Below are 20,097 nucleotides of genomic sequence, written 5' to 3'. Positions count from 1 at the left end.
AGCAGAAACTTCAGTGAACAGGTGTTTCATTCCAATTGGAGAATTATGCAAGACTCTGTCTCCAAAGTATGTAGGACAACAAAATATGCCAATTACAGGATTAAAGAAAGAGGCAGGAGTGTGTTTGCCTCTATGCTGCACGAAAGCACAAAGAAGTTATTTACCCTGTCCTTCAGACATTTCAGTATTTTCAGATCTACCAAGACAAGAAACAGCAGTCTTATTCCAGAGATCTTGTTCTCACTAATTTCTCCTTCTTCTGACCAACCTGTGCTATGATCAAGCACAGAAGATACAGCAACTTGAACATTAATTTATCAGACTAGAAACTGATTTGATCTGGAGCTGCTTCAAATTCTGCAGTTTTCTAAGTTTAAATTTTCTCTGTAAAATCACAGTCTTGTTAACATATTCCCTGGACATTCTTCATTTATCAGAAGGGTGCTTGGAATAAGAAACATTATTCAAATATTCTTTCTCTTTGTAACCTAAAGATTCAAACCAACCTAAAGCACATTGACAGAAAGAGGTTACAGTTTTAAAAGTTCACCAAACTTGAATTTTCCAAATGTTTTGGCTTAGCTCAAAAAATTTGATCCCTTGTGATGTAGTCTGAGCTTTAATTTCTGCTAATGTTAACCAAAAACCCTAAACGACATGTCTCAGAGGCAGATTCCTATTGGTAAAAAGAGTAAATATTACCCAGCAAATACAAAACCCCCCTGGAATCAAGCTTGAACCTCCTTTGAGACTGGCAAATCAAAGCCCTGAAAGACTGCATTAACAGGAGAATGTGTCAAATTTGCTCATGTCTTGAATCCAGCATAAGTGCAAGTGATCCATCAGCTGCAGGGCATCATATCCCTGAGAGGGTGTCCTGCTTGTTCTTTCACACAGCTCCCTCTGTCAGGACTTATATACTGATTTACAGGAACAAAACTTAAAAAGTTTGCAAGCATTAAAAAAAAACCCCAAAAACAAAAACAAAAAACCCCAACCAAACCGAAAAACAACAAACCCGCATGGTTTGACAACGCAAATTCTGCCACCTACTGACGATGAAACCTGCAGTTTACGAACAGGCTGAGAAAGTCCTGGCTCACACTGCTGCTGGTGGGTGGGCACTGCCTCAACTCCACTGGCACTCGTGGTTCACCCAGGCACTCTGCATGCTCAGAGCATCAAAGAGGATGAGTGTGTGCAGTGCAGCAGTGCATGAGAAGGATGACCAAGCCAGTATGTACAAACCCAGTTCATTCATCACGCTGGAACTGCTGCTGCCTCTGGATTTCATCTTCAGAGAGCTCAATGAGCATATTTAGCTATTGGCTGCACAGAAACATGTTATGGGAAGAGGGAAAGGCAGCAGACACTGATGTTCTTTCACAGTCCTTTGGCTGACTAGAGAACAATCAGCACTCTCCATCTTTAAAGTGTGTCAGCCACATAGTGATTTAATGAGATTTTGCAATTTCCTAAAATGTCAGATGGCTCTGAACTGAGCCATACACAAAAAGGACATCATCTGAATCAGTGAAAATCATCATCCGGGGAAAATGTATGTATGCTTCTCTGCCCAAAATCTTCTCATCTTATTTTCATTGTCCTGTGTCTTGTGCACAGGTTCTAGGAAGAGACAAAGCATTTAGGGTAAAGGTTGCCTGCTGTTACAAAGGGAAACAGCAAATTGTGTGGCGTTTAGAAACATGATTTCAAAGCAAAATCATATGGGTTAAAACATTAGCTTCTACATGCCCTGGAAGCATTCCTAAGCTACATAGGTATAAATTCCTGCAACGTTGTTAGCTACCACATTTCTTGGTGCTTACCTACAGTGAAATTGCTCTTCAAGCTTTTGTAAAGGGGTGGCAAATGCATAGAAAACCACAGCTGAACTAACAAACAAGAAAAATCTACGTGCTTTAAAAGATGTGTTAATAAGTAATAAAGTCTGCAATTAATCATTAAAATCTTAGCAAGGACAGACTGCAACAGAATCCAGGCTTGCCATCTTCATCCTCCTTGTTCTAATGACTTGAAAACCCTTTGTCCCTGACACAGACAATTAACTTGACCATTTGATGGCTTAACACATCAGTACCACAGTTAAAACATTTGTTGTCCCGCAAATGGTCTGAGTCACTCGGCCACAACTCAGGACTGGGTACAACTTTTCTACTCCAGAGGAGGCACACTAGAACAGAGAGATACAGACATGGTAACAATAAAAAACAACCATAACCCTAATGAAATAGTGCTAATGATTGCTAGTTCATGCCCATCTAGAAACTGACAGGGAGGAATAAATGCTGCAAGAGATATTTGGTGAGATAAAAGAAAGGAAAACACAAAAACAGCAGAAGCCACTACCTTCTCTGCTTACAGAGAGAGTAGGTCATCTGCCTCATCTTTACTGATGTGTTACACACTTTTTGCAATTTGCTTAATGACTTCCAGGATGACTTATAGATCAAATCCTCCTCACAACAGAATGGATCTGCACTATAAACAAAGCATGGTTCCTTCTGCAAGCTCAGCTCACTAGCTGAGATGGAGATTATCTATTTCTCCAAGAAATTTCACAGGAAAATCCAGTACCACAGAAGACTAGCTCTAAAGAAGGATGAAATGCAGTCAGCTCTCCTAATTCTTTCATAAGTTAGCCTATGCCCCTGATAAAGGTAGACACACTCATTAGAGAGGTCAAGAATTCCCCTCTTCTCTGTACCCTGCCACCACTTCTAAGCAGCAGGATATGTACTTTGGAGACTTTGTGGAATTGTCTCTGATGTCTCTGATGAAATAAAACTTTACAGTAGGAAGATGTTTATTTTAGGAAAATCTCTGAGGTTGAGTTGTTTGGTAAATGTGATGGGATAACCCATGAAAACAAGACAGGTCTCTCAATCTTACCTGAAGCTATTAGTTTACCATCACTTTTACTGCAGTTCAGTTCTCTTGTTGTTTTAAGAAATATTTTGATTAAGCAGTTCCTCACTGAAAAATGCAAGTTCTTTGAAACTGAAACTTCTTAGCAATGCAGAAATCTTTCCCTAAATCTGTCTGAAATTAATTTTGATATCTGATGGACAATATCTGATCTATACCAGAGTCTCTGCCCAAGAGACTGTCCAAACAAAACTAACTGTTCCAAGAGTGAGGCATTAATTTGAAAAGCAAGTGAACAGCTGTGCACTACTTCCAACAGAATTTGCATTATCTCAGTAATTAGATGATTAACCAAAAAAAGCATGGGGGTTTATTTTTTTAGAAGAAAAAAAATGAAATATATTCTTTTCCTACTGCAGAACAAACAGCTACTGAAATCTGTCTTTATGGCATGGCCATGTTTATTACTGTTGAGATTTTGTTATGCAAAGTACAATTTCTAATGTAAATTTTCTGAGAACCTGTGTTTTCTCTATCTACTCATAAATCTTTCTGCCTTTCACTGTTTCCTTCATTTGCTGAAGGAAACAGCGTTTCTGTTTTGCAAGCACAGACTGGCCATACCCTCCAGCTGTCTCAAATGCACAGCACATTAGGAAGCAGTAAGGGAGGTGGGCTTGTAGCCAGGAGCCTTATTATGGCTCCTGTGAGTGAGGACTTCACTAAAAGGAGCTGAGATGCAGAAAGGCAAGTCTTAGTCAGGATCAGGGACAGAAACAGTGATCAGGTTGGACAGAGCATCTCCCAAGGGAGACAAGGGGCAGGGCTCTCACCTCTGGCCTTCTCTACAACAGTGTTTACTAGGGAAGTAGCTGACCTTGGGCTCAGACAGCTAAGCTTAACTCACACAACTAAACTTCCAGAATGCGGATGCGTGATGGACCCTACCTACCAAGAATCTGACTCAAGAAGGGAGAGGTTTCCCCATCTACCTCTAAAATAAGAGGGTTTCTGGTAATGAGCTATTGCAAGCACCCATGTCAACAGACTTGGTTGGACTCTAAAATGTACAGTGTTCCCACAGCACTGCCAAAAAACAGTTTTCCACATTTAATTTTTTTTTGTCTTTCAGCTTGAAAACTGTCTCATGAAATCTTCTGAATTTCAAAGTGACACGCTTCTCTCTCTTCCGCAATCCCTCCTACCAGAAATAGCTACAAAAGTGTTGGTACCAGACACTGCATCCTGCCCCAGAATTTTTCCAGTGCCATGAAAATTGATAAAACTGCTCTTTTGTACCCAGGATCTGTCAGGGATTCTATGGTCTATGCCTAGCTAGCTGACTTGGTCAGGTTTCTGGAACCTGGTCAGTGAGATAACAGGGACAGTGACAGGAAAAATAACAAAATCCTATTCAGTCAGTTATTAGCACTCTTTCCACATTCCTCCACCTCCTGAGCCTGTTGCCTGTGTCCCTTCACCGCAATGTCTCAGTTCTGTGTCATTAATCACATGCTCATTAGTACCGCAGCAGAAGTTACACTTCTGCTTGCCTGCCACGACTGAGAAGAAGCCACAGCAAAAGAGCTATTTCTCAGTGTCACCTGCTCAAGAGTGATATATCTTCAAGTGAAACAACAACATGTTTGGCTTGCCAGACTAATACCTACAAGCAGACTGTTGCTGCTTTTATTTTGGAAGTATTGTCCCACTCAGGAACTTACACCGTCAACAAAAGCATTAATAACAGGAAAAACAGGTGCAGGTGACAAGAGGCTGGAGTTAGAATCGTGTCACATAGAAGCAAAGAGCAACAAGAACATTCTGGAATACTGTTGAATAAATATTTTTGGGAAAGGCAGGGAAATAGAATTCCTGCAGACAAATCCTACACATCACAAAACAACTTGTTACAGTATTTAGAGGGATATTTTGTCAAAGGAAAGAGATATAGCCAAAATGAAACTAAATAAACCTAAAAATAACATTGGCTGATTGTGTTCCTATAAAATACTTTCTGAGTTTGAATGAACAACCAGAAGCAACTGTACCTGTCCAGGTGAGCTATAACCTCTAGATAATCAAAGACCTGCTAATCAAAGATAAAGTGCTGACCGGAAAAAACGCTCAAAGTTATTAGAACTTGCTCTTCTCAAGAATATTGTCAGCCAATGTTTTTTCTTTGGTGTTTATACTACAGTGGTTATTGCAGATGGGGAAGGATTTTTTCTCCCATCCAATTTTTTTGTGGCCTAAGACCCCAGAGCTAGTGGTATGAGACTGTACCAACTAACGCATGCCTGGTTCAAAGGACATGGGCAGCCTGACAGCTGATACTGCTCAGCAGACGGAACCTTTATTCACTGGAGAAAATACATCATTCACAGTACCATACTGGTCTCCAGGACCAACAAGGATGGAAACCCTCCAACTAGGCCCACAAGGTCACACAAGCTCTACCACCTGCAGTTATTTTCTTAAACAAAAAATGCACCTTTTTTTTTTTTTCCAGAAGAAACTCAATATTAACAGGACCTGATGAATATGTAGAACTTCTGAAAGTCCCCATATTTTCTGTAAGCCAGAAAAATTAACATAACACCATTTTCCAAACATTCTTTTCATCACTTACAGGTTTTCACTAAGCAAAGTATTTGTTATGAAGTTAAAGATAAGCATGTCTATATAGGGAGGAAACATGCAAGCTAACATTGTCAATTTCAAATAAATCTCAATTCCTGTTTATACATATATAATTACTTCTTTTTGTAACTGAAGTGGTGGGGCCATTGTATTAAAAGAAACTGCTTTTCAAATTTTTATTACCCTAATTTTAAAGGTAAATATGAGTGACTGAAGAACAACCAAGCATTGAGGCTGGGACCTTTACAAGCCACCTCAGAAGGAAAAAAATATAGTGAAATTCAACATGAAGGCCCCATTATCTTCTTTTGTTAGCTGTCACTGCCAGCTGTATTGGCTGTATATATACTGTAAGCCGCAGTACGGAGCTGAATTATGCAGTCCCCTGAGAGTCCCATATCTCTATCCACCTTTCTGGTTTAACTGAGCCTGAAAGTCTCAAAAGACTACTTTCAAGGACTCACACACAGGACACACAAGAGTATTTTGAGCTCTATCAGTGTCTACTCACCTACACTGAGTATATGAATGAGTGTTTGTGTCCACAGTAAAGCACTCCTTGGTCTTCAGCCTGCACCCGAGTTGAATACAACTTCTGAGCCCACTGCAAATATTCAGCACAACCAACAGTCCAGACCTGTGCCAATCTCACAATCATTAGCCTGGAAATTACTATAACTAAGATAAAAAATTCAGCCTCTGGAGAGGGATTTCTACTCCCCCTCTCATATAAAATGCAGAAAGCCAAAGTATTACACTTTGAATATATTCTCTTTCTCCCAGAAACAGCTGAACCTTCCTTGATGAGTGATTCCTAGCACAACATTAAAGAGTGTAGAATGGAACAGTACCTCTTCTGTAGACCCTCTTCCCATCTTCCCTAAGAAAACAAATGGCAAGTCCCTTTAGCATAGTTTTTTCTAGGCAATGACTCTTCTCCAAGAGATTTACAGCAGCAGCCTTGTAAGAGATTTGTTGCAGGCAGTCCTCCATCTGTAGTCTTACATCCTCACTATGGGAGCCGTAACTCTTCTGGAGTGAAATGACAGGAGATTGTAATAGCTCATCATGTATTATGATGGTACAGTCTCTACAGGAAGGATTGTACTTGGCTTTGTATGTCTCCCTTGGGTAACACAAAACTTTCTCAATAGGCTGAAATAAATTCTACAATTTTGATTGCTACCATGCCATCATTGCACACCTGATCCACACAACACCACCATCACAGGTATTTTAAAGAACATTTTTGAGAATTTTTGGATTTGGATTTTTGGATATTTTTGGAACATTTCAGCTGCAAATTGCTAGAATGATTCTGGCTCAGGCTGGTAATGATGTAAATGTGTCACAGGTGTCTTGCTTGCATGAAATGGTCTATTCATACTGTTCTTCATGCACAGGTGATCTGACATCAGAATGAAGTCCAACAGGTATTAAATAGGGCAAAACCTCCATGCTTTAATATAAAAAGAATATCCATTTTACTTTCATTACAGCATGAATGTACTACCACAGATACAAAGCAGTACTTAAACTAAATGTTTAAAAAGACATTTTCCTAACACACTAAAATGATAATCTTCTAATGAGTCCTGAATATTTTTGATGGCCTCCTACAGACAGGATCTCCACTGTACACCTATATCCTCTCACCAGAAAGTTACATCTCTAAGAGTATAATGGACCAAATGTTTCAGGACTGGAGAAAGAAAATTTCACCCTCCTGATTCATTCAAAAAGCCCTATGCTCTTTCTCTCTCCTTGGAGTTTCCAGTTTTAAATTGAAACAAACTTGATATGACTCATTTATGGGGCTCCAATTAGAAGTAGAATCACAATAGGTTTTCTGATTTTTTCAGAGAGTTTACTGAATTGACCTCTTCTTCTGTGGTCAGACATACAGCAAGAAGAAAATCTTAGCCTTAACTGAGCATTGTTCATATTTTCTTAGTCAGCAATCAAAAAGACTGCAAGAATCCTACTATTCTAATTCAAAGAAGAGTGCCTTGAATGTTTTTATTTTGACTGACAAAAATTTGCAACTGACAGGATTTTCAGGATAGAAGCTGGAGTTTATAACATACAGCGTCAGTTCTCTGTTTTGTTACTGGTGTCCTGAGTGATTTGACAGAAGCCTCAATGCTGTAGTTCCACAACACTTAAAAATGTGCAATGGCATGGTTTAACTTTTCAGAAAGATGATCAGTTCCATGTGAGTTCTGAGATATGTAGGACCACAGGGGTCTGAATAAGTCAGTGGGCTTTATCCCCTGCTCATAGAGACAGACTGACAGCCTACTTGCCATGTGTTTGTTGCAATTCCTTCTCATGATGCACTTCCATTACTATTCTGCTGAAATCAGCAGAATCACCCCTAATCCTGCATCGTGTATGTGGATGACAGCTAAGTCCATTCACTAGGCACATTATGGAGAGAATACATGTGGTTCTGTATTTAAATACATTTTGAAAACCATAAAACCAAAACAACCAAAAAGGCCAAAATCAAATAAGAACAACCTCAGGAATATGAAAGCTAAGCACACCGGATGGGATTTTTAAAAATTCAGAGTGGTTGCCAAGCACATATAGATGCAGGTTTATTGGTAGGTGGAAGAAGTCAGCAGAATGATAATAAGCAGAGTTTGTCAATTAGAAGAAGGATGCAAACACACAGACTGCAACAACACCTTGCTGGTGCAATATTCAGTTTTTAGTCTGCACAATGCATTGCTCCCCATTTCATTAATGGCAAGGCCAAGTTTTGCCTATGTCTTGATTGAGCATTTTGTTCAAAACTGAGCCTGTTCAAAAATTCCTTCCCAAAATTCACACTTAAGAACATATCAGTGTGGATAGAATTTTATCTAATACAATTTTAAAGGTATTTCTCTAATTAATATGGAACAAAAGATATAGATTATATTGTACTTTGTAAAATCCTTAGGTTTTTAAATACGGCTGAGCAAGGTCAGGATTCTGCACCTGGTGAGAAATGAAAAGGTAAATATTACCATATAATTCATGCTTCCTTCTCAGAATAGAAGCAATTGGGACATAACTTACAATCTAGCAATGAAATGAAAATACAGGTAAAGCTCTTGGCGAGAGCAGAAGGGCAGACTCAAATCTGTTGTGGAAAAATAGGTAGATTCTTATTAACAGTATATTGGGGCAGTCAGATTTCCTCTTTAGCAGCTTGTGATGTAACCATGCCTTAGAGCCTATTACATTCAGATTCAGAAAGGTATCCAAAAAGCCCAATTAAAAAAATGCACTTAGACATATGCTCGAAGTTCAACTTCTGTATTACTGAACTAAGATTCAGCAAGCCTCAGTTCAGTTCCTTCATGAAATGCTAATCCAAATAAATATAAAACCTCATATAATTATGAATAAACCAGAATCTTTTAACTTTTCCTCCCCTTTGTGTGACTGACCAGACAAAGTACAGTAAAACTAGTGACAGTCAGGCAACTACTGCTGCTGCTATTACTGCATCCCTACCAAAAACATAATTAATCTCCTTAGTCCAGAGGCAGAGATTCTGAGATTAATTCTAACACTCATATCTGTTCAAATAATTTCTACAGTTGTCATACAGTTGTCATCTACAGTTATCTGCACTAAACCCCAGTTACCTACACTACAGCTGGTATGTCTTTACAAGCTTTTTCATAAAGGCTCCCCTTGCCAATGAAGGACTGGCATTTTTTAATCACTATAAAGTTATTATTGCCTCTCTGCAGCTGCACAAAGCTCTTCATTATTGGCTAGAATGTAGGGTTTTAAGAGTCCACAAATTTGGGGGGCAGACATTTTTAATGTCATGTGTTTTTAATGCATTACTCTCTTCTGATAATCATGCTGAATATGTTTAGTCTACATGCAAAAAAGTAGGAGGCAGAATTTAATTTCCATGACAACCTTTTGAGGTCCTAAATGAAACTATTGAAGCAAAAGTCCTAAATGAGTAGACTATTTAAAAAAATTTAATTTGGGCTGTTTAAGAGACTGACTAAATAACATCTATGGCACAGACATAATTCTTCTGATACCCAAACAAACAGAAAAGAGAAACACTGAGACAAAAGTCAATTTCATAAAAGACAAAATGGAGGAATAGAGATTCTGATGGCTCCAAAGTTACACAAGAATTGGCTACGAAATTCTTGTTATCAATTATGGTGTCAGTCACAAAATAATCATTCCTGCTAGAGAGTATTCCTGCAAAACATTTCTTTCATGGCCACATCTTTGAACACCAGATAAGTATCTGGATAGAATGAAGTGGAACAATGAAAATAATAGCAATATACATGCAAAAAGGTAAAGCACTATTTTAACCAGATACTACAAAATCAGAAAATTGTGATGCTACTGATGAGTCACCAAACTTGGAGGTATTTAAAGGATATGAAGATGTGGCATTAAGGGACATGGTTTAGCAGTGGACTTGGTAGTGCCAGGTTGTGGTTGGACTCAATGATCTTAGAGGTCTTTTCCAACCAATATGATTCTCCTTGCCATTAAACTGACAAGAGCTAAAAAAACCCCAGTGTGATTCACAACTCACCCACATGTCAGTTTCTCAGTTTTCTTGCAAGCCTAACAAAACTCCTTTTCTAGTCACAAGGTCTCTTTTGCCTCATTCTGCCTGTAAAAGGATCATTTTATATTTAAGTCATTGCAACACTATTTCTAATCATGGATATTCTACTATATTGATAGAATAGTAGATAACTCTGCTACTGAGTTAAGATTCAGAAAAAAACCCCAAACTTTATAGAGAGTATTGCTTCATATGTTTAGGTTGTGCTCAAACACAACTGCTGGACCAATAAACATACCTTAAAAGGGACTGAGGTTAGCCAATGTGACACTCAACTACAAGAAGGACAGGATGGAGGATCTGGGAAACTATAGGTCATGTCAGCCTGACCTCAGTGCCCAGGAAGATTGTGGAACAGACCACGAGTTCTGGACATTCTTGGTCACAGAATGTGCAGGACAATCAGGCGATCAGGCCCAGCCAGCATGGGGTTAGGAAAGTCAGATACTCATTGAGCAGTATGATCTCCTTCTACAACAAAGTGATCTCCTTAGTGCACAAGGGAAAGGCTGTGGGTGTTGTCTATCTGGACCAGAGCAAAGCCTTTGACTCTCTCTCTCTCATAGTATTCTCCTAGGGAACCTGACTGCTCATGGCTTGGATGTGTGTGTTGTTTGCTGGATAAAAAATTGTCTGGAAGGCTGAGCCCAAAGAGTGGTGGTGAATGATGCCACATTCAGTTGGCAACAGGTCACTGGCCCCCCTGGGCTCAGTACTGGGGCCTGTGTAATATATTATATATCAATATACATGGACGAGGGGATCAAGTGCCCCTTTAGTCACTCTGCAGATGATACCAAATTGTGTGGGAATACTGACACACTGAGGGTAGGCTGGTTCTGCAGAAGGATCTGGACATGCTGCATTGGTGGTCCAAGGCCAGTGGTAAGAGCCTCAACAAGGTGCCAGGTCCTGCCCTTGATCACAATAATCCCAGGCAGTGCCACTGGCTGGGGTAAAAGTGGCTGAAAGCTGCATGGTGGAAGAGGGCCGAGGGACGTTGAACATGAACAGAGCCTGAACATGATACAGCAGCATACCCAGGTGGGCATGAAGGCCAACGGCGTCCTGGCCTGTACCAGCAATGGTGTGGCCAGCAGAATCCTCATACTTGGCACTGGTGAGGCTACACCTCAAGTTCTGTGTCCAACTCCAGGCCCTGCAGGACACCAAGGTGCTGGAGTGTGTCCAGAGAAGGGCAATGGAGCAGGTGAAAGGTCTGGAGCACAAGTCCTATGAGGAGTGACTGAGGAAGCTGGGATAGTTTAGCCTGGAGAAAATGAAGCTCAGGAGTGACCTTATCACTCTCTACAACTCCCTGACAGGAGGTTGCACCGCGGTGGGGGTTGGCCCCTCCTCTCAGGTAGGAAAAGCTGGCCTCAGGCTGCACGCAGGGAGGTTTATATCGGATACTACAAAACATTCTTCCACCATAAGGCCGGTGAGGCATTGGAACAGGCTGCCCAGAAAAGTGGTTGAATCACTATCCCTCGAAGCATTAAAAGAAGTGTAGAAATGGTGCTTTATTCTACTACAGATTCTCGCCGGCAAATGCTTATGTACTACCAGGCCATACGATCAGGTATTTTCTTCCTCTCAGCGGGCGAGCTCTCAGACTCTTGGGCAGCCCCGCTGATCAGAGCTTGGTTTCCACACGCGGCTGTCCCCACCGCGACGCGCACCTTGCAGCGGGGCGAGTGGTGACCGAAGGACGAGCCCTGAGCTCGGCTAGTTCCTGCCGCCATCGCCACACCGGAAACAGCGCGGCGCGGGGGCGGGGCCGCCGGCCGGGCAGGTACCCCCCGCGCCGCAGTGCTCTGGCCCCGCCCCCACCAAGCCCCGCCCCCTCCAGGCTCCGCCCTCCCCCGCGCGTCTGCTGGGGGGAGGAGGATGAGGGGGCGCCGCGGCGGCGTTTGTGGTGCAGCCGCGCTCGTCTGACCGGGCCCCGCGGTCCCCGCCGCTTCCTCCGTGCCGCCCTCCGTACGCCCCGCGCCGCGCCGCCGCCCGGGGCGGGGAAGTCGCGGAGAGTGGATGCCTAGCAGGCACCCACGGGGCAGAGACCAGCGGACGCCATGGGCTGCTGCAGCTCTGCCGCGCAGGTGAGTGGCCTGTGTCCCCCTCCCTTCTCTGACCCCGCCGCCCTCCGCTGCAGGGCCGTGCCACAACTGGCCCTGGCCGCGCTGCCCGCCCCGCGGCTGTGCCTCCCCCTGGCCCCGGGTCTGCCCACGTCGCTGTCCTGTGGCTGCGCAGATGCTTGTCCCCTCCGCAGCCGCGCTCTCTGGCGGCCGTGCATCCCCTTGTGCCCCTCTCAGCACCGCTTGCCTCATGCTAAGCACCCCTTAGCTGCCTCCCACCACGGAGCCCCGCTTTCCTGTGGCAGTGCATCCCCCTCGCTACACCTGTAGCGCCGTTCTCCCGTGGCTGCGCACTCTCCTGCGTCCCAGTCTGTAACCACACTCTTTCGTGGCTGGGAACCCATTGCTTTCCCTCCTCACTTCACGCTCCTCCACCAACAGCTCTGCCCTCCCGTGACTGCGACCACCTTGCTTTCCCCTCCCGTAGCCTTGCTGTTTCGTGGCTGGGTACCACCCCCATACATCCACTCACCTAAAGCCTTCATGCACATGAACTGTGCACCTTTTTGCTCCCTCTGTAGCTGTGCTTTTCCCGCTCATGGCTGTTCACCCTCCACCATAGCCTTGCTCCTTACCATGCTATGCACTTCCACCCTCTGCGTACTGTTCTGTGTGCTGCTTCTCCTGTGGATCATTTTCACCTTGCCCCTTCTTCCGCAGCCCTTCTTTGGCCTTGCAATCTGTGGCATTCCCTGCTCCACTTCCCTGCCATGGCTGCAGCTGCAGACCTCCCAGTTCTCACCTGCCATCCTTGTAGTGCCTTGCACCACTTTCCTGTGATCTCCACCCCAGCTCCCCCCGACCTCAGTACCTCTCCCTAGATAGCCCTGCATGCCCTGCCCTTCCTGCAGCAGGTTCTTTGAGGTCCCTACTACCTCACCCGACAGAGAGAAGCTATTCTGTGGGAAAAAAGTCATCAGGCCCAGGGCAGCCCTCAAGTCCACGGCCTCTGAAAAGGGAGACAGTCCTAATCCCAGCCTCCTTCCTCACTCTATGGCCAAGGCTTCAGGTGCCTCCCTACATCCATTTCCCTGTGTTTGATTGGTCCCGTGCACATCTCTTGTTTCCGAGGTCGGTTTTTCTTTCTTCCCCCTCCCCCTTCGCTCTGTTTTGCCCGTACTGACTCCTTTTTTTCCCCCAGAGTGGTGCTGCCAGGCAAGGCACAATCGAGAGCTCCACCCAATGCTCCAGTTTGCGGCTCTGCTTCCCATTTTAACTTTGCCTTTGAACAACACAGCCAAAGCTATGCTGGTTTTTTGCGTGGCTCTTTTCTGAAGGCTGTAGTACAAACGATCACGACTGATGCCTTGGCTGTGCTTTGCTTGCTTGTAAATGTTAGTTTCCTTTGGCTTTATCACTTGCAGTGGCTGAATTGTGCTTCCAGCAGACTGCTTATGTGGGAAAGTCCTTTTCTGCTGTCCCAGATGACTCATCACAGAGATGAGTTTTTGTAGCTCATCCGTTCAGGCATACTTTTATTTTTATATAAGAGCTCTGTCCTTCCAATGCAGAACACTGCGGAGAGCTGTCCAGTTGCAATAGGAAACATCCTTTCTGTATAGCAAATATGCTGCAAAGAGGAAGGCAATCAGCCTTATGGTGCATGAACAAATGGTTTGAATTAAGAGAGTAAGATATATTCTAAATGTTTAGGGCAGATTTTGAAATTGTTCAGTCACTGCAGTAGACTGCCAGAGGATATTGTGAAGTCTGTGTTGCTTGAGGTTTGCTAAAAAAAAACCAAAGCATGTTAGATAAACATCTGTCAGGAGTGGCATAAGGAAAGCTGATACAGACTTGGAGCACTGAGAGTGAAGTTGATGTTTGAAGTAATGTTTTCAAGTCTTTTCCAACCTTATTTTCTGTGATTTCTATCCAAATTGCTTTTTTTGGAGTGTTTTCTAGGCCCTTTCTAGCTCTTCTGTATGAATTTGAATTGCAGTTCACTGTTCTTATCTTAAAGGAAAATGCAGCCTTATTTGTGGGTAATGTTAGAGGTGAATTGGTTTGCATGTCTAGCCTGTTCATGGGTTTCAGCTGACTGATTTTAGGTTTTAGTTAAATTTGTGATCTGCTGCTAGGCTGTATGATGTTCAGAGTAAACTTTTCATTTGCCTTCCTTATGTATGGCAAGATACAGTACAACAATTGAGCTTTGTACCCCATATACATATGACTGAAGTATAAAGAATGACAGTTTATTTAATTTCCTAACTGTAAGTGTGTCTCCTCAGGAAATCCAAATCAAAGGCTAGTTGCTGAATATTTTATCAGCAGTTTTGTCTGGTATATGGATTTCAGAAACCTTGCTGTATATCATACAGCACTACATTAGGTCCTAATGTCTGTCCTATCATCCCTTTTATCATGAAAAAAATGCTGTGTTCCTCATCTACCATGGTCTTTGCATTTCCTCCTCTTACATTTTTCCTGGGCAGGGGTCCATCAGACATTCCTTCACATTTCCTCACCTACTTTTTGCTTCTCCCTTTGTAGTTTCATATTGGTCTTTGACATAATCTCTCCTCTTATCATGAACGCCCTCATTCCTTATGACTTTGTTTTTCAAGTAGATAAGTTTATTTTTCAGTGCTCTAGCCTTTTTGATTTTCATCTGCTAATCCCCGTTTCTGTTTCTGACAGAAATTATCACTTCTGTGATAATTTTATCACAACCATCTTATCTGATTACTGCATCTCCAAGTCCCTTTCTCAAGACTACCACCTTCTCCTCTCATTTCTGATAATTCATCTACCTGTGACTGACTGTTGAACTGGATAGATTTCTTTGTTGTTTTTTTCATAGCTTTTATTTCATACTCAATTAGCCATTTTCCCCCCTATATATGTTTCCCAGTTCCTTTGCTTTGCCGGCTCTCCAAAGGTCTCTATCTTAGGCCTTTTTCTATGTCTCTTCCCCAGCCGAATCTAAAGGTTTCCAGAGAAAAACTGATTAGAATTGACATGTTTACTTTTATTCAGCACTATTGATTGCTACTTACAGAGATGTAGTCTCATGTTTGTTTTCTGCTTTTTCTGCCTTTTTAACTACCCAAAGCCCCATTCATTCAGTTTTTCTGTTTTAATTTCAAATTTCAGGTTTTTACATCCTGCTGCCATCTTATTCCCTTCCTAATTTTATTCTGAGTTGCTATTCTCCATTCTTAAAAATAACACCACTCTAGTCTATTTCCCTTCTTTTCCAAATTCCTGAACAGAGCAATGTATGTTTGTTGTCACACACTCTTTCCTCTTCATATTAAATCAATTCCAGTCCAGATTCTGTGTTATGCTGGAATTGTCTTCAGTTTATATCTCTACAGGCTTCTTGTGCCCAAGGTGCAAGGATTCCACATCTTTCTCAACTTCCTTGGTCTCTGTTGCTTTCAATAGCATATGTAATCCTCTACCACATGATGTGTTATTCTCCCTGGATGTCTGTAGTGCCACAGAATTTTCTGAGTTGGAAGGAACCCACAACACATGGAATCCAACTCCTAAGTGAGCGTTCCCTACAGGGATAGCACTGCCTTCTACTCTCTGATTATTGTTTATTTCCCACTACTTCTGTCTGTGGTTATCCCTCCAGCCTTTTTCCCCTTTTTCTTCTTATTTTACCAAATTTATCAGCTTTATCTATTGACTCATGTTAAATTAAGCTTAATGCAACCATACCAGACTTTATTCCAGTTGGGCTAATTCTTTCTGTTGCCCCACTGCTGTTTTGCCTGCTGAGGCAATTAGAACTGGAGTACTTCTTTGTCAGTTTCTTTCTAATTTTCATTTTGGTATTCCGTTGTTGCACAAAGTTCTTTCACTTCCCCGGGTGTAGCATCTTCTATGATCTCCGCTATTTCTTTATCTTCCCAACTAGAATTCTTGTTTACTTCTTGTTCCTTTTCAGTGTTACCGGTTGATTCTCCTTGGTGTTAGCAGGATTTTATCACCTTTTTTTCTTTAGGGGCTTGTGCAATCCTGTACTTATTTAGGATCACTAAGCTGTCATTTATTTGAGCTTGCTGTCTCTTTACTACCACCATCTTGAACCTTGAGCTTATAGAGGAAAGCTTGTGCAATGTCGGCTGTGTCTTAGTTTTCTTAAAGCAGTCTTGTTTACCTATTGTCAGTTATCATGACCAGATCTTCCTAAGATTTCTTTGAATTGTTGTTTAGCCAAAGTGTACTATCCTATATGAGATTAAAACCTGTAAAGGAAGGGATGAATACTGAGGTGGGATTTCTGTCTCCTGTCTGGTATTGCTGTTACTTGTCAGTACCTTCATCTTGTTTCAGCCCACTGTCCTCTTTTGGCCATATCTTTATGGCCATCGTGAGGTGGGTGTTTTCACAAGAAGGGTGTTTCTGTCCGGATGCACCCCTTTTTCATGGATCTGCTGTGCAACAAAGCTTTAGTTTCCTCTTAACTTTTGATGGAGGTAACTCTAGTTTGAGTTTGTGGGGGTTTTTTTGTATGTTTGTGCTATTTTGGAAATGATCTTCTCTACCTAAATGTAGGGATCTTTTTAGCAAATAGTGCAGAAGTTCTGAGTTGTTGAAATAATTGCATTTCTTTCAAATCTTTAGTTTTACTGAGGAAGAAAAATGGAGTTGAGTGCTGGTATTCTCTTCCCTGGCTTTTCATTCTTCTCCTTTTCCAATGATATTTTCTTTTTTGTCACAGCATCAATCCATTTTAAAACTGGATTTTAAGGAAGCAACTGTTGGAGTTCATCACTCTTCTGTTGCCACAACTGTTAGGCTGTGCTGTAAATCTGTTTGAACTAATCCATACAGGGTTTTTTTGTTTCTTTTTAAGCAAGAAAACTTATTTTACAGTATAACTCAAATTGCTCCACTGATGTAATTGATAGCACAGTTCTGTAAAGTTTGCCTTGTTTTATCTAAGGGGACAGAAATTCATAGATGGTGAAAGGGAATGAGGTGTGGGGAGAGACAGACCTTAAACTGCCATCTCATGGAAAAGTTGTAAGACAAAATCTCTTCTTCCCTTCCTGCTGCTCTACAATGGTAGTAGCTGATAGTAGTTATAAGGTGTTTGCCTTGGCAACATGTTATAGGAAACAAGGCAATTTATTGAAGTCTTAGTATTTGTGTTGCAATTAGAAAATACTGTGTGTGTTTAAAATAAACTTACAGCTTTTTACGTTAGTGACTTAATCTACTATATGTGTGAGAGAAGCTTGAAATATTGCTGGAAACTGGAGGCATGACTGGGAAAAACAAAGCACATGTTATTCTAGGTGGTTTTTGTGGTGACCTTGGTTTTTGAAAGACTGTAAGAACTTCCCGTTATAAGAGGAGATGAAGACAGATTATCCCTTAACTTTCCCTTGAGCATTTGCTATCAAAACAACATTTAATAAATCTGGAGTTCCTAATTTTTTGCAAAATGGAGCCGTTCTGATGGAATACCTCTTTCGACCATTATGGGCAATACAGATTACTAATTGTACATCAGCCATATATCTTTATATATGGTTGTCAGAGGTTCTTGCAGTCAAATGAGTTTAAGGGGCATCAAAACATACCTGTTTCATTCTGGGCATGGGTATTGTCATGGAAGAAGACCAGACAAATAATTGTGTTATGAAGGGAAGCAGAATGAATTATGAATTTTCCTTCCAGGAGATAGAAAGCTTGATTTCCCTTTCAATATATTGACAGTAGATGAGGCTTATGTTCTAGTATCTGGTAAGCAGATATGGTAAGAAGGATGAAGTGTACAAGCAGGATCCAAGAACATGCTAATGATAAGACATCTCATGGAATTGCTTCTTTATTTCTCGTCTGTAAGCTCTGTTACTTTCCTGTGAAGCATGAGATGTCTTTTATATATGCTGTCACAAGCAACTGCACAACCTGTGCAAGTAATTCCTTTTGATCTTAACATAGAAATATTTCACCTACATAGATACTTGTGAATACTCTATAAAATTCATTGAGTTTTTCCTACTGAGGACTACCCTTCAGTTGTATCACTTCTTTAAGTTTGTAGGTAGTGAGTTGTTTCCTTTACTTTGTAAGGTAATTACAAAATAGACATTTTAAGAGCTTCAGGAAGTGATAGTGAAATAAAGAGAGTAGGAGACTTTTTCTCCTTTTAATGCCTTTATTAAAAGTGATCAGCTCAAGGTTGGGAAGCTCGTTGTTTCTCCCACGGTGACTCAGAGGAGTAGGAATGTGCAGCTTTGCCCAGTAGGAGCAGAGCTGGGGGCCCCGTCCTCACGACAGCAGGGGGCGGAACTCCATCTTTTTCAGCTTTTGGGTAGCTCCAGCCAGGGTCTTGGCCTCAGCTGAAGTCTTTGGTTAGGGCGAGGGGCAACAAAGGTTTTCAGCATCTCTGCAGGCTCGGTGCTCTGTTCCTCACGTCCAGACATCACTCTGATCTCTTAATTTTGTATTGGCTCGTTGTTTTGGGGGTCTTTTCGGTAAGTTTGGTGGAGTAGCCTCCCATGGCATGCTGGTCCTGACGTTAATTTTGCATTCTCTCTGATGCCCCCCCACCATGTCCCTTCCCCTCAGGGTCTGGGAAAGAAGGGCCATTAACTTAGCCCCAGGCACAAAAGGAGCAATTAGCTACAAGGACTGGTGATTACAATAACAAACAGGTAGAACACCACCTTGGCAACAACTGGTCCAACTGGTTTTGCAGCTCTTTTTCTTCCCAAAAAAAAATTTGCCAGATTTTTTTTTATTTATAACAATAGTTTGTACTGGGAACAAGCATGGGACATAGCAAAAATTACAAAATTTAGAAAATTTTTGCAAAAGTTTTTTTTGATGAAGTGAGAACAGTTTTGGAGAAGACTGATTATCTTGCATTGTTAATAGTGAGTGCTAAATTCAAAACTTGTTATTGTAATCTATTTGGTATCAAGACTGCTGTCAGCCACCAGAATTTTAGGTTAGTAATTGTGAGGGTAGGTTAAGTATCACCCAAGTGATGGCTTTTATTTGTCATTATTAAGAAATAAGAGTGTTTGTTAAGTAGTGAAGTTGTCAACTTCTTTATGCTGCTTACTTTGAAGGCAAGCTTTGGCAGTAACTGCATGTCTTTTCCGTATTTGGGCTGACTAGAATTTTAGTTCTTATGAACTTCGCACTGTGATTTCTTTTGTGAAAAGTAGAATTTACAAACCAGTTTAACAGAAACTGTGTCTTTGATATTTTGTATCTTTCCCCCTCTGAAGCAGCCTTTAGAAAATTGTGTAAATTCTATGCTTATCTTCTAAAAATGGTTATGCAGTGTTGTCAGGCTACTTCTACCTGTTGACTAAACTGATCACTAATTTTTACCTTTGTTTTATGAAACTGTACTGAGAGCTTGGTTATAATTTTTAGAGAAAGAGTTTGTGTTGATGGTTAAGGTTCTAATAAGGTTCTTTTAGGTCATTCTACCACTTTGACATTTCCCAGGCTTATGCAGTAAATAAATGTCATTGTATTCATTGGCCTGCTTTGCTAGTTCCCTTCTTTTTTTTTTCCTATGTTTTTTTTTGTGTGTGTTTTTTTTTTTTTTTGTTTGTTTGTTTTGGTTTTTTTTTTTGTTCTGCTCTTTTAAATCTTGAAGGTAAGCAATTTTCTAATGCGCAATAGAAGTCTATAATTGTATGACAACAGCCTCAAGAGCATCTGTATGTATATTTAAGAAGAGAGAAGTGTCAACTTCATTTTGAAGTTCAGCTTTACAGTCCAAAAATTTAGTTTTCTCTGCTTTAATATTTCAACACCCAGTATAATGCATTGTATAAGAATAGGAGATGATTGCTGGTATATTGGAAAGCTGATGCCATA

General features: G+C 41.4%; 1 protein-coding gene across 2 annotated transcripts in view; it reads left to right on the top strand.

Moving 5' to 3' along the window:
• The first annotated feature begins 12,110 nt into the window (after window positions 1-12,110).
• SLC44A1 (solute carrier family 44 member 1) overlaps window positions 12,111-20,097 on the top strand; it is a 75,369-nt gene continuing 67,382 nt past the window's right edge. For both annotated transcript variants that reach the window (XM_036403040.1, XM_036403039.1), the window contains exon 1: window positions 12,111-12,246. In XM_036403040.1, coding sequence (XP_036258933.1) covers window positions 12,220-12,246 — 27 coding nt within the window. In that variant the 5' untranslated portion in view covers window positions 12,111-12,219. The remainder of the gene's footprint in view (window positions 12,247-20,097) is intronic.

The sequence above is a fragment of the Molothrus ater genome, chromosome Z (genome assembly GCF_012460135.2).
Source record: "Molothrus ater isolate BHLD 08-10-18 breed brown headed cowbird chromosome Z, BPBGC_Mater_1.1, whole genome shotgun sequence".
Lineage (NCBI taxonomy): Eukaryota > Metazoa > Chordata > Aves > Passeriformes > Icteridae > Molothrus > Molothrus ater.
This window is presented reverse-complemented; position numbering and strand designations above follow the sequence as displayed.